This window comes from Archocentrus centrarchus, chromosome 2 (genome assembly GCF_007364275.1).
Source record: "Archocentrus centrarchus isolate MPI-CPG fArcCen1 chromosome 2, fArcCen1, whole genome shotgun sequence".
Classification (NCBI taxonomy): domain Eukaryota; kingdom Metazoa; phylum Chordata; class Actinopteri; order Cichliformes; family Cichlidae; genus Archocentrus; species Archocentrus centrarchus.
This window is the reverse complement of record NC_044347.1, coordinates 7,178,981-7,191,244: the sequence shown is the minus strand read 5'-3', so window position 1 is coordinate 7,191,244 and position 12,264 is coordinate 7,178,981. Positions and strand designations below refer to the sequence as shown.

Here is a 12,264-nt window from a genome sequence, read left to right as displayed (position 1 = left end):
TAGCTGACTTCAGGCCATAATTTCATGTCATTTACACAAGTGACGGGTGAAGCACTGTTACCTCGCTGCTTTTTAAAACATCCCTGCAATGTATCCACCTCTGATGTGGTAACATTTAGGCCAGGTAAAAGAAACTGCAGTGTCAAAATGTATAAATGAAAGGCAAGTGTGTAAGCCTGCAACTGTAAACAACAGCGCAAACGGAAGTAAACTACCGGCTTCCGCTATGAATTATGGGTAACGGCGTGAAGTCAGGAATACTGTGGATAGTTAGGGCTGGATCAGGTGATCCTGAACCACCCCTTAGTTATGATGCTATAGGCCTAGGCTGCTGGTGGTTCCCATAATGCACTGTTTCTTTTCATTCATTTTATTTACTTTGTTTATATTCCACTCTGCATTTAATCATTAATTATTATTAATCTCTGGCTCTCTTCCACTGTATGTCTTTTGTCCTGTCTCTGTCCCCTCAGCCCAACCGGTCACAGCAGATGACTGCCCCTCCCTGATCCTGGTTCTGCTGGAGGTTTCTTCCTGTTAAAAGGGAATTTTTCCTTCCCACGGTCGCCAAGTGCTGCTCATAACTCCACAATTCACAACTCTCTTCAATGGAGCAAACTTCATTGCATTTGCAGAAGTACAGACATTCTTTTGTTATAAAGTACTGGTGTTAAAAAAAATACTCTGGAAAAGGTTGAAGTACCTCTACCAGAGTAGCCTGTAGTTTTTTACTTTTACTCAAGTAAAAGTACAGGCTGTGAAATGTACTCAGAGTAAGAAAGTAAAAGTATCTCTTTGGAGCACATTTCTTTCTATTGTTGAGCAAAGCTAACTGAACCTTGTGCTGCAGCTGTCTGACTGTTTTCAGCTGCTGGGACTGAAGCAGAGTGGATGAGATGCAGATGAGTGACAGACTGATGATGATGATGATGATGATGTTTGATGAGGAGATACACATTAGAATTCTGCTTCACAGCTCTGAGTCTGAATACACAGGTTCCTCTCAAATGTTTTATTTTCTCCATAATTCATATTACAGTTTAACCAATAAGAGGACAGTAACATTAACACAGTTACATTAATATGAAGCCTGAAAGAACTGCAGAAATTTTGATACAGTGTTATTAGAGCAGAAACTAAAGTCCGCACACCTAAGGAGCTCCTGAGAACAAAAAACTAGGCATGAATCTTTTTCGCGAAAGTACCAATAGGAATACCATTCTTTACGGCAAATCCTTTCATCCTCCCGCACTCAAAAAGAGTTTACCTATATCACAATTTAATAGGATACGTCGTATCTGCAGTTCAAATGAAGATTTTATGCTTCAGTCGACAGTTTTAGAGAAACACTTTATTGAACGCGACTACAAGCTAGAGTGGATCACAACAGCCCGTGACCACTTCTCTAAGCTTTCTCAGATAGACTGCTTTAACTATAAGAAACCTATAAAGTTTGACTCCAATATTAACTGCATCATACAATACACTCCTTTTTCTATGGACTTAAAGAATATCATAAACAAGTACTGGCATGTAATCAGTTCACTTCCGACCCTCATATCTCTCAGCACACCACCTCGTATAGTGTATGTAGCGCTCCCCGTAAATAGAAATATTAATAGGGGTAGGGCTTTTGGGTTCTTATGCTATATTCACTATGTTTTAACCCTGATTAAGCCAGTGTCAATTTAAGCCTTGGATTTAGGTTACACAGTACCAATAAAACCTTTCAAAACACACTTTTTAAAACTCACCTTTAAGGGTTTCTGTCTCTCCATGAGTTTTAATCAAAAAACCTGTAAACACACTTTTCAGATGAAATGCTTTCTACTTATCTATAAGCTATAAACAAACTGACAACACAAGTTTTAAGAAACAATATGAACTGATTTACTTAAAATTATTAGTTTTGATCAAAAGATAGAAAAAGCAAACACAATTACATTAAACTGTCTTCAACATTTAACTGACTCGAACCCATTTGTGTAAAGTCACAACCAATATAATATGTGGGCCCACATACACACACCTAAAGCCGGCAAACTCAAAATTACTTAAAACCAAATAAAATGTTGCAGGCCTGGTTCATGGCTAGCGTACGTGGAGGCCCAAAACACACTGGCCGTTTCACTCTTTAATGAGCCAAAATAAAATGAGTGGTACCTTAGTATTTTGGTTGCTGGTTTGTAATCCAACAGTCAGGTAATTGCTCGGAAGCAGATTTATATATTAACTGGATTTGAACAATCCCTTTTAAACTAAACCAAACACATTTTCTAACCGGGTTACATGTATAAAAGACCACCCAATCTTAGTAACTTTTTAGTGGGAGCCTCTCTTCCGACTCCGAAACCTGTCCACCTTCTAAATTCTATTTCATCGGGCATTGTGGACGCTGTACACAATGCAACTTTACCTACAAAACCAAGACATTTAATCATCCTCGGTCAGGCAAACTGTTTTATATTAAAGTTATTATCACTTGGCAGACCAGCAATGTTATTTATATGCTTAAATGCCTGTGTGGCTTGGCATATATAGGTAAAACCACCAGACCTTTAAAAGTTAGAATCTCTGAACACCGTTCTAACATTCGTAATCATGATACCAGGAGTTCGGTTGCTATTCATTTCACGCAAGCTTTGTGTAATATTTCTGTTCTTCAGTATCTAGGTGCTGGATCAGGAACACATCTAAAACCTGCAGGACACCAGCTCTTGAGGCCTGGAGTTGGCCACTCCTGATCTAGGCATTGAAGCCATTCAACCTCCATGCCGGGTGGTAATGTAAATGGTTTACTATTAAAACGGGAGGCATATTGGATTTACACTTTAGGCACACTTGCCCCTAATGGACTCAATGAAGCGTTTGATTTCAGACCCTTTTTACAGTATTTCTGAAGATTCCTATATTCTATTATGGTTCATTTATTGCCACTCCTACTTGATTTGATTTTATATTTCGCTAAAATAGAGTGATATATGTATACCTGTTGATCCCATCTTTTGTATTTTGTAATTAATATTATTCCTATTGTAATCATTACCTCGATGACTTACACTCTTACATGTATTTTTAATGGATGTAAATATCACTGCCCTGGCTGATGTTTATTTGCCTTAAAAACCCACCTTTTGCTTTACATGTATCTCATGTGTTATAGGTAAATGTTATGCTCCTTCCTGTCAACAGGTAGTATTTTCAATCACATGACCTAATTATCGGCGGGCAGGCATATAATTGCGTTGCGTTTTGCAACATCTGACTATGTGAAGTCTGAGGAAAGGCAATCAGCCCAAAACATAACTCACCTGTTCGAGGTAAATAAATTGATATTCTCAGGAGCTCCTTAGGTGTGTGGACTTTATTTTCTGCTCTACTAGTGCTTTTTGTCCCAGCACCTTTTTTTTTTTTTTTAACTCCTCTGGATGTGTGTGCTTTTTCTGTTTTTTTGATATAGGGTTATTAAACATAGAAAACAGATGTTGGTGTTTTGGGGCATTTTCATGACAGATTTACCAGCCAGTGATATTGTTGGTAGTCTAAATTTTAATTTGCATATTTCTACCAGACCCCCACACCATCCAGCTGCCCCTGAGTTATTTATGTGTTCACCATTTGTTCACCATTTGTTCACCAAATGTGTTCCACCATTTTCTCAGTTACTGGCACATGCAAATATAGACTTCACTGCTTGTAAGCAGCTGTTAACTGCAAGAAAACTGGAAGCTTTGCACTTGTTCAAAGAGCTAAAAATCTGGTTTTAGATGCAATGAAACTCAAAAAACACTGAAAGAGATTTACAAGTAAGGACATGTCAGGAAATAAATTACATGTAGCAAGTATTTGGTAAACAGATCTCAGATCAAATCACAAACCACATGATCTGACCTGAGTGTCTCCAGTTTACAGCGGGGACTCTCCAATCCAGCAAACAGCAGCTTCAATCCTGAGTCCTGCAGGTTGTTGTTACTCAGGTCTAGCTCTGTCAGCTCACAGTCTTCTAGTTGAAGAGAGGAGGACAGAGCTTCCCAGCTTCTCTCTGACAGGTTACAGCTGCTCAGCCTGAAGACATATAACATAGTGCAGGGTTGGGTTGATGGACGATGTTATCAACAGAGGTGACCAAATTACTGACATTCTGTACTTAAGTAGAATTACAAGTACTTGTGTTAAAAACTACTCTGGTAAAAGTTGAAGTACTGGTTCAACTTCTGTACTCAAGTAAAAGTAAAAAAGTACAGGCTCTGAAATCTACTCAAAGTAAGAAAGTAAATTTTTTGGGGGTTTTTTGGTTTTTTGGAGGACGTTTCTACCTCTTTCTTACATCTTTCTCCATCTGAGTGAAGTTTTCGCTCATTCTTTGCTCTCCCTTAAAATACAGCAGCTGTTCTTTTAGCTAGCAGACACACTGTGTGACAAACTGCACACACTTTTTTTGTCCTTTACGTTTTCTGTCACTTATTTTCCTCACCGTACCGGCATGCAGCCTCTATGTAAAGCGCAACTTCCTCTAGCTCTTTCCGGTCTCCGAGCGAGCATTGCAGGAGCCTCTCCCTCTACCGTGTGGGGTGTCTGTTCCCTCACTCCCCCCCCTGTTGTTGCAACTTCCAAGAAAAAAGCTCTCTGACGCGTTAAACTTCAAGTAATGAGCTTGTTTTGAAAATGTAAGAAGTAGAAAGTACAGATACTTGTGTAAAAATGTAAGGAGTAAGTAAAAAGTAGTCAGAAAAATAAATACTCAAGTAAAGTACAGATACCTGAAAAATCTACTTAAGTACAGTAACGAAGTATTTGTACTTCGTTACTTTCCACATCTGGAAAGTAACAATGATCAAAGTGACAGGCAATAGCTCATCTGTCAAAGCAAGCTTTTAATTTAATTTCCTCATTAATGCATTAAATTGATATTATCCTTATTCTGAGTCATAATCAATTAAATCTGCTTTGCTACAGTTTCATCTTCAATCTTGCACAAACAACTGAGACTTGCAACATAGACGTGTCTGAGCGTCCAAAGACACATGCTTTGAGTGTGTGCATATGTGTGTGTGCATGTGTGGACTGACACTGATCCATCAGCATTATCAAATGAGAGAAAATAGGAGGATGATATGACTGTTGGACTGATATTTTTTTTTAATCAGAGTTTAATGCAACTGTGCATTCAGACATGCTTTCACCTCATTTCCTTAACTTGTTCCTTCCACTGTACATTTCTGTTATCACTGTTCAACTGATATCGCGCCAGCGTATGTTCAGTAATTAAGGGGCTGAATCAGAAAGTGGTGATTGTCAACGTGCTTCTTCATGCTGAAAGTGAGAAACAAACACTCGGTGTGCCTGTTTGTGTTTCACTCATTTTTTTTTTTTGTTTTGTTTTTAAGATAGCAATACCACAACGGCAGGCTCTTCTGCATCGCAATGCCACAGGGGAAACTGGACATTGAAGCAAACTGCCCAACATCTTAGTTTAATGTTTCAGATCATCAATGAAATTTTAATATTAGAAAAAGATAACTGCATTTTATATTTACTAAGTATATCAAATGGTGATTTAATTCAATTAAATGAAAATAATAAATGAAATCAATTATTTATAAACTACATGTCTAATATTAACAATGGTTATATTATTAAAATTTGTTTGCTGACAAAATACAAAAACTAAGAAATTATTAAGTTTTCATACCACTTTATGGATCATAAGAAGAAAAGTAATTTCATTTTCTAAGTCATAACTTACAGAGCTTTGTTGGAGGTTTTGACCACTGGCAGCAGCCTCAGCAGAGCCTCCTCTGAAGCAGAGTATTTCTTCAGGTCAAACACATCCAGATCTTCTTCTGATGACAGTAAGATGAAGACCAGAGCTGACCACTGAGCAGGAGACAGTTTATCTGTGGAGAGACTTCCTGATCTCAGGGACTGTTGGATCTCCTCCACTAGAGAACGATCATTCAGTTCATTCAGACAGTGGAACAGGTTGATGCTTTTCTCTGCAGACAGATTCTCATTGAGCTTCTTCTTGATGTACTGGACTGTTTCCTGATTGGTCTGTGAGCTACTTCCTGTCTGTGTCAGAAGACCTCGTAGGAGAGTCTGATTGGTCTGCAGTGAAAGACCCAGGAGGAAGCGGAGGAACAAGTCCAGGTGTCCATTTGGACTCTGTAAGGCCTTCTTCACAGCACTCTGGTAGAGGTGTTTCTCTGTCTGGGAGGTTGTTTGTTGTTCTTCCAGCAGATTGACTCCAGAGCTGATGAAGGTCAGATGGACATGAAGAGCAGCCAGAAACTCCTGAACACTCAGATGGATGAAGCAGAACACCTTGTCCTGGTACAGCCCTCTCTCCTCTATAAAGATCTGTGTGAACACTCCTGAGTACACTGAGGCTGCTCTGATATCGATGCCACACTCTGTCAGGTCTGATTCATAGAAGATCAGGTTTCCTTTCTGCAGCTGATCAAAAGCCAGTTTTCCCAGAGACTCAATCATCTTCCTGCTCTCTGGACTCCAGTGTGGATCTGTCTCAGTTCCTCCATCATACTTGACCTTCTTCACTTTGGCCTGAACCACCAGGAAGTGGATGTACATCTCAGTCAGGGTCTTGGGCAGCTCTCCTCTTTCTCTGGTTTTCAGCACATCCTCCAGAACTGTAGCAGTGATCCAGCAGAAGACTGGGATGTGGCACATGATGTGGAGGCTTCGTGATGTCTTGATGTGGGAGATGATCCTGCTGGCCTGCTCCTCATCCCTGAATCTCTTCCTGAAGTACTCCTCCTTCTGTGGGTCATTGAACCCTCTGACCTCTGTCACCATGTCAACACACTGAGCAGGGATCTGATTGGCTGCTGCAGGTCGTGTGGTTATCCAGAGGTGAGCAGAGGGAAGCAGGTTCCCCCTGATGAGGTTTGTCAGCAGCACATCCACTGAGGTGGACTCTGTAACATCAGTCAGGATCTCAGTGTTGTGGAAGTCCAGAGGAAGTCGACACTCATCCAGACCATCAAAGATGAACACAACCTGGAAGTCTTCAAAGCTGCAGATTCCTGCTTCTTTGGTTTCAGTAAAGAAGTGATGAACAAGTTCCACCAAGCTGAACTTTTCCTCTTTCAGCACATTCAGCTCTCTGAAAGTGAATGGAAACATGAACTGGATGTCCTGGTTGGCTTTGTCTTCAGCCCAGTCCAGAGTGAACTTCTGTGTTAAGACAGTTTTCCCAATGCCAGCCACTCCCTTTGTCAGCACTGTTCTGATTGGTTCATCTCTTCCAGGTGAGCCTTTAAAGATGTCTTCTTGTCTGATTGGTGTTTCTGGTCTGTCTGGTTTCCTAGATGCTGTTTCGATCTGTCTGACCTCATGTTCATCATTGACCTCTGCAGTCCCTCCCTCTGTGATGTAGAGCTCTGTGTAGATCTGATTCAGAAGGGTTGGGTTTCCTGCTTTAGCGATGCCCTCAAACACACACTGGAACTTCTTCTTCAGAGCAGATTTAAGTTCTTGTCGACAGACTGGAGCAACGTATTCTGAAAATGCAATAATAAGCTATTAAAATGAATTATTGTATATTAAGTAGGCCAACATGTTGGTCCATCTCTTGAGACATTAGTAAACATTTTATTTTTGCAGCAGCTTAATCTTCAGAGAAATCCTCTTACTGCTCTGCAGACGGTCAGCCAGCTCCTCCTGCTTCATTCTCCTCAGGAAGTGCAGTGTGATCTTCACAAAAGCCTCTCTGCTTCTCTTCTGCTCTTTATCCTCACCCTCCAAGGCCGTGTCACCCTCCCCATGACTCTCTAAGCATTCTGGGTAATCTGGACTCAGAACCTTCTGGATCTTCTTCAGCTCGTTCTTCACAAAAGTGATGATGTTGTCCTCCAACAGCTGGAACAGAATGAACGACCCAATCAGACTGAATCATAGAGCCAAACATCAGATCACAATGAGAATCTACTGGTCTACATCAAAGATGTTTCTAAAATAAATGCAGTCAAACTTCACTCATTTTAGGCCACTGAGATTAAAAATGATGCTTAGTTGTTGGTTGGTTCTAGTTTCCATGATATGCTTCAAGGTCTGTTTGAAAACCAAAACTTCTTCACTGAAACCAGAAACCACTAAAACTTTCAAATCTTATGATATTATCTCTATTTGACCTTTGACCTCTAATCTGACCTTGGATTTGACTTTCCTACTAAAGTCATCTGTCAGTATATCACAGTTGACTTATTGCAGCTTCACTGTATTGCTTGTTTTGTTTTGTTTTTTTAAATATATCTAATTTTATATTGTGCAGCTTTTGTATATCACAGGATTTTGTGGTATATAGGTATTTAGTTAACTCCCCATAACTATGTTCACACTTCTGGTGGGCTGTCTTATCGTCTACACAACAGTCATATTTACCTGTATTTTGTTTCCTTCCTATAAATAAGGTGCCAGCAAATATTCCCATGCAGGCCAACAGTGGGTAGGTGTGGGTGAACTGTGGGGTAGTGCCAGAACAGTTTTGCCCTTTAGGGTCCCTGTATGTGTTTTTTATGTGTAGCCCATTGAAAACCATCATGGTGACCGTAGAGGTCAAATGTGCTGTAGCCCCCACATGGATTAGCCTGCATGGGCACCATCTGTTTTCTTTGAGCTGTGGGGTTCACACAGGATTTCCTTTGAGGAGCCCAAAAGGGCAAAACTGCTATGGGCCCCAAAAGAGGGTTTGTGGGCAAACACACATGTATATATTTGTAAGGATGTTATAATATTGTACAAGCAGGAGTTAAAGTGGTCTGGAAAATTCAATTAATGAGCAATTAAATCTCACAAATTACACATGAATATGACTGTGGTGCTCCAGCTGACAGCATAGAGATACTTGCTCAGTAATAAGAAGATAATGACATCCACACAAAATGTTCTGATCACTTCCTCTGCATTTCCTCTGTTGCTGCTCTACATGGTTCAATAAAAATGGTTGTGGAGCATCTATAGACAGAGATCAAAATCCATAAGAAAAAGCACATTTTCTCTGTGAAGCAGACATCTTTGGTAACAATGTTGAGCAGTGCAATCCACTGGTGTACAAAGTGCAGCATGGAGATGACTGAAAGAACAGATGTAACAGTAGTTGTTGTACATGTACAAACCATAAATATGGAGTCCAGCTGTGTTTGATGCTGCTGGGCAGACTGACCACTGGGAACCTCTGAGCTCTCCTGATCCACTCTGTGAAGGAATCATGAAGAATTAGCTCTCATCCACACAGGGACCAACACAAGCTCAAAGTCCATGAAGTGATGTTTGGATGAAGAGTGAAGCAGATGACTCCCTGTAGCAGCAAAGCTTTACTAGCCCTCAGTGATCCCACTGAGAATCTACAGCTCAGTCTGCAGCTGTTCACAGCTTTCAGCTCACTGTGGTTTAGTCCTAACAGCTCTCACCAACTCCTTCACAAAGATTTCCTTTCAGCTGAAGCGCCCTGGAGTAAGACAGTCTCTCTCTCTGTGCTTTCACTGCTGAGCTCCCAGTTCTCAACAACTTCCTCTGAGTCACTAAAACACTATAGATCGAATGCACTGTGTGAAATGATTTGGTTTGGAAGTAGCACTGATCAATTCGAGCTCTGCTTCCTTTCAACAAATGCCTGCTACTCTTTGGAAATGTCTTTAGGAGACTCAGCATTTCCTTCCATCAATCTGTTTATTAGCTGAAAAATAATCAGTGTGATCTTTTCTATCTCTGCGTATTAGAGGAACTAATACATGCTTCTACATTTAGAAGGCCTGACTGCAGTATTCTGCTCTCTGTTCTACCTACAAATGTTAGAAATAGAAACTAGAACTGATTCAGAACTGCATCCAGAATGCTTACAAGGACCAGAAGGAGAGAAATGGTTCCACCTATTTGAAGTCCCTACACTGACTGCCTGACAGTTACTGATTTGAAAATCACTCCACTGTTTCTACTGTTTGAAACCTTCATGCTCACATGGAAGCAACGTATGAACCATTACAGCCCCTCAGACATGTGAGGATAGAACAATGATCCATAAACCTTCATGAAGACAAACGTGTCAGCAGGACATCAAATACAGACTCACAAAGGTGTCTCCTGTGTTTGAAGCACAGCTCAAAGGAGCCCCCTGCTGGAGCAGCTGCAGTCCTACAGACACTCAGCCTCTTCACTACACAAACACCTCCTACAACATCCATTCTTTACACTCTGACTGCTGTGTTTGTGCAACAAACTCCAACACACACCGCTTCACATATGAACACAGAAATGTGTGTGAAAAAGAGCTGAGCTGACATTAAACATGATGGAGAATTTATTCAGAAACACTGAGTCAGGAACAACATTTAGACACACATTACCTCTCTGCAGGAGGAGGAACACCTGATTTAAAGTGAACACCAACATCCTTTGACTGGTCGCTCTTTAAGGACACACAGCTGGGTCCAGGTTCAGGTTCAGGTTCAGGTTCAGGTTCAGGTTGGTTCCTGTGAATAATGATGCAGCAGTGATGTGAGTGCTGAGCTGTGACATGGAGAAGAGTCATGGACAGTTAGAGATGGTCATCTCACCTCTGAGCTTTGGTCTGGCTCTCATGTTCCCCACACAGAGTGGTTTTAGAGGGAGGGACTCCCTCCTCTCTGTCCTCACACTGATCCATGCTGCTGAATTCACATCAGCTCACACACACTTTCTACCTTCACCTGCAGAGGAAACACACATCAGCCCAGCACACACACACTGATTCACTTTGACACTGTGACGTGTACTTAAAGTACTGAAAGTAGATCCTGTTACACTCAGTAACATGTAAGCTGTACTTTGAATCTGTACAGGCTGAAGTAACTGTAGCTGTGAAAAAGTGTCGAGCAGAAAAAAGAGAAACAACCTGCAAATATTCAAATATAGTAGCAGAACTTTAAGAGAACAAAGAAGTAAAGTACTGCAGTAAATGTACTTGGATACTTTTGTCTAAAACAAAGGAAGAAAGGATGCTGTACAGCTTTAAACCACTCGTTCTTCTGAAGTGAGGACACAAACAAACTGCTCTCATCCACGGACTCACACTCACACACAAAATAGCGGCATGCTGGGCCTCGTTGTTCCTGTTGTGAGTCCGTTACCGTGAAGTATGGAGCGGCAGATTTGTGGTGTTTCTAAGCTGCACACAGCTGATGTTAGCCAGGAAAAGCTCACAGACTGCTTCATTACCTTCACACGGAGCTTCACACGGAGACGATCATCTGCAGCTCCGAGTTCAGGAGAGAGAAAGTGAAAGTTTAACAGGAAGGAAACACACAGAGAGGCGTTTGAGGTCAAGTTCACAGTCAGGAACATCAGAAACTGATCAGCTGGGCTTCAATTCTGTTTCCATCTTTAGAAACATCTGGAAACATTTGGAGGATTCACAGAAACCAGCATCACTGTCCTGTTCCTGAACGCAGCCTCTAAAATGATGTGTTTATATTGTGAGTCTGAATTCAAACTGCTTTCACTGCATATGAAAGAAAAGAGTGCAGTTTAGTTTGAGTGGTTTTAGCTGAGCTGTGTCCTTAATCACATGTGAACTGAACAGTTTGTATTGTTGAGGAGCAGGAAGCCTCTCAGTGAGCACTGTGAGGAAATCACTGTTTTTCTCTGGGACTCTTTATCTGCTTTATCTTTGACACAAGTTTGACTCTCAGAGGAAAGCTTCTTCCACATGTCTGTTTCATTAAGAGTTGAAGTATTCGCTAATGGCTGGAGTACAAGAAGAAGTACATTTGTTACTTTACTGCCAACAGCAGCCAGGACCACAATGAACCCTGACCTCCAGGAGGCTCTCAGGATCCAGCTGCTCCAGAAAGCTGTTCCTGATAATCCAGAACATTTAAATGAGCACATCTGGAAATCAAAGACAGAACATTTATTTAATGTGACCGAGGTTTTTACTGTCCTTTGTCATAAGACACAATAATGTGCAGCGCCTCTCAGTGTACAGAGATGAATTATTGCTCATTTGAAATCAGCTGCTAAAGGCTGAACTGCATCAAATGTGCAGTAAAAGTAAGTGTGACACATGATCACAAAGTTGTGAGCTTCTCTCTTTACACACTGCGCCCTCTGGAGGCCAACAAGCCTTTCTCTCCAAGAGCGCAGCACAAACGTCTATCCTCTTCCTCTCAGCTGTAGATAAGCTGCTGCTCCAACATACTGCTACATAGAAGATGGCTGATGCCACCACAGAGTCATAGAAGGTCTTCAGGAGTGCCCCCTGCACTC

The 12,264-nt window shown here is 41.1% G+C and overlaps 1 protein-coding gene across 1 annotated transcript in view; it reads right to left on the bottom strand.

Moving 5' to 3' along the window:
• The window catches only part of LOC115798487 (NLR family CARD domain-containing protein 3-like), a 48,043-nt gene that overhangs the window by 27,925 nt on the left and 7,854 nt on the right, over window positions 1-12,264 (bottom strand). Inside the window, exons 3-7 of the mRNA XM_030755344.1 lie at window positions 10,365-10,442; window positions 9,138-9,216; window positions 7,656-7,881; window positions 5,747-7,523; window positions 3,892-4,065 (exon numbers count right to left, since the gene is read on the bottom strand). Of these exons, the coding sequence (XP_030611204.1) occupies window positions 3,892-4,065; window positions 5,747-7,523; window positions 7,656-7,881; window positions 9,138-9,216; window positions 10,365-10,442 (2,334 nt within the window). The remainder of the gene's footprint in view (window positions 1-3,891; window positions 4,066-5,746; window positions 7,524-7,655; window positions 7,882-9,137; window positions 9,217-10,364; window positions 10,443-12,264) is intronic.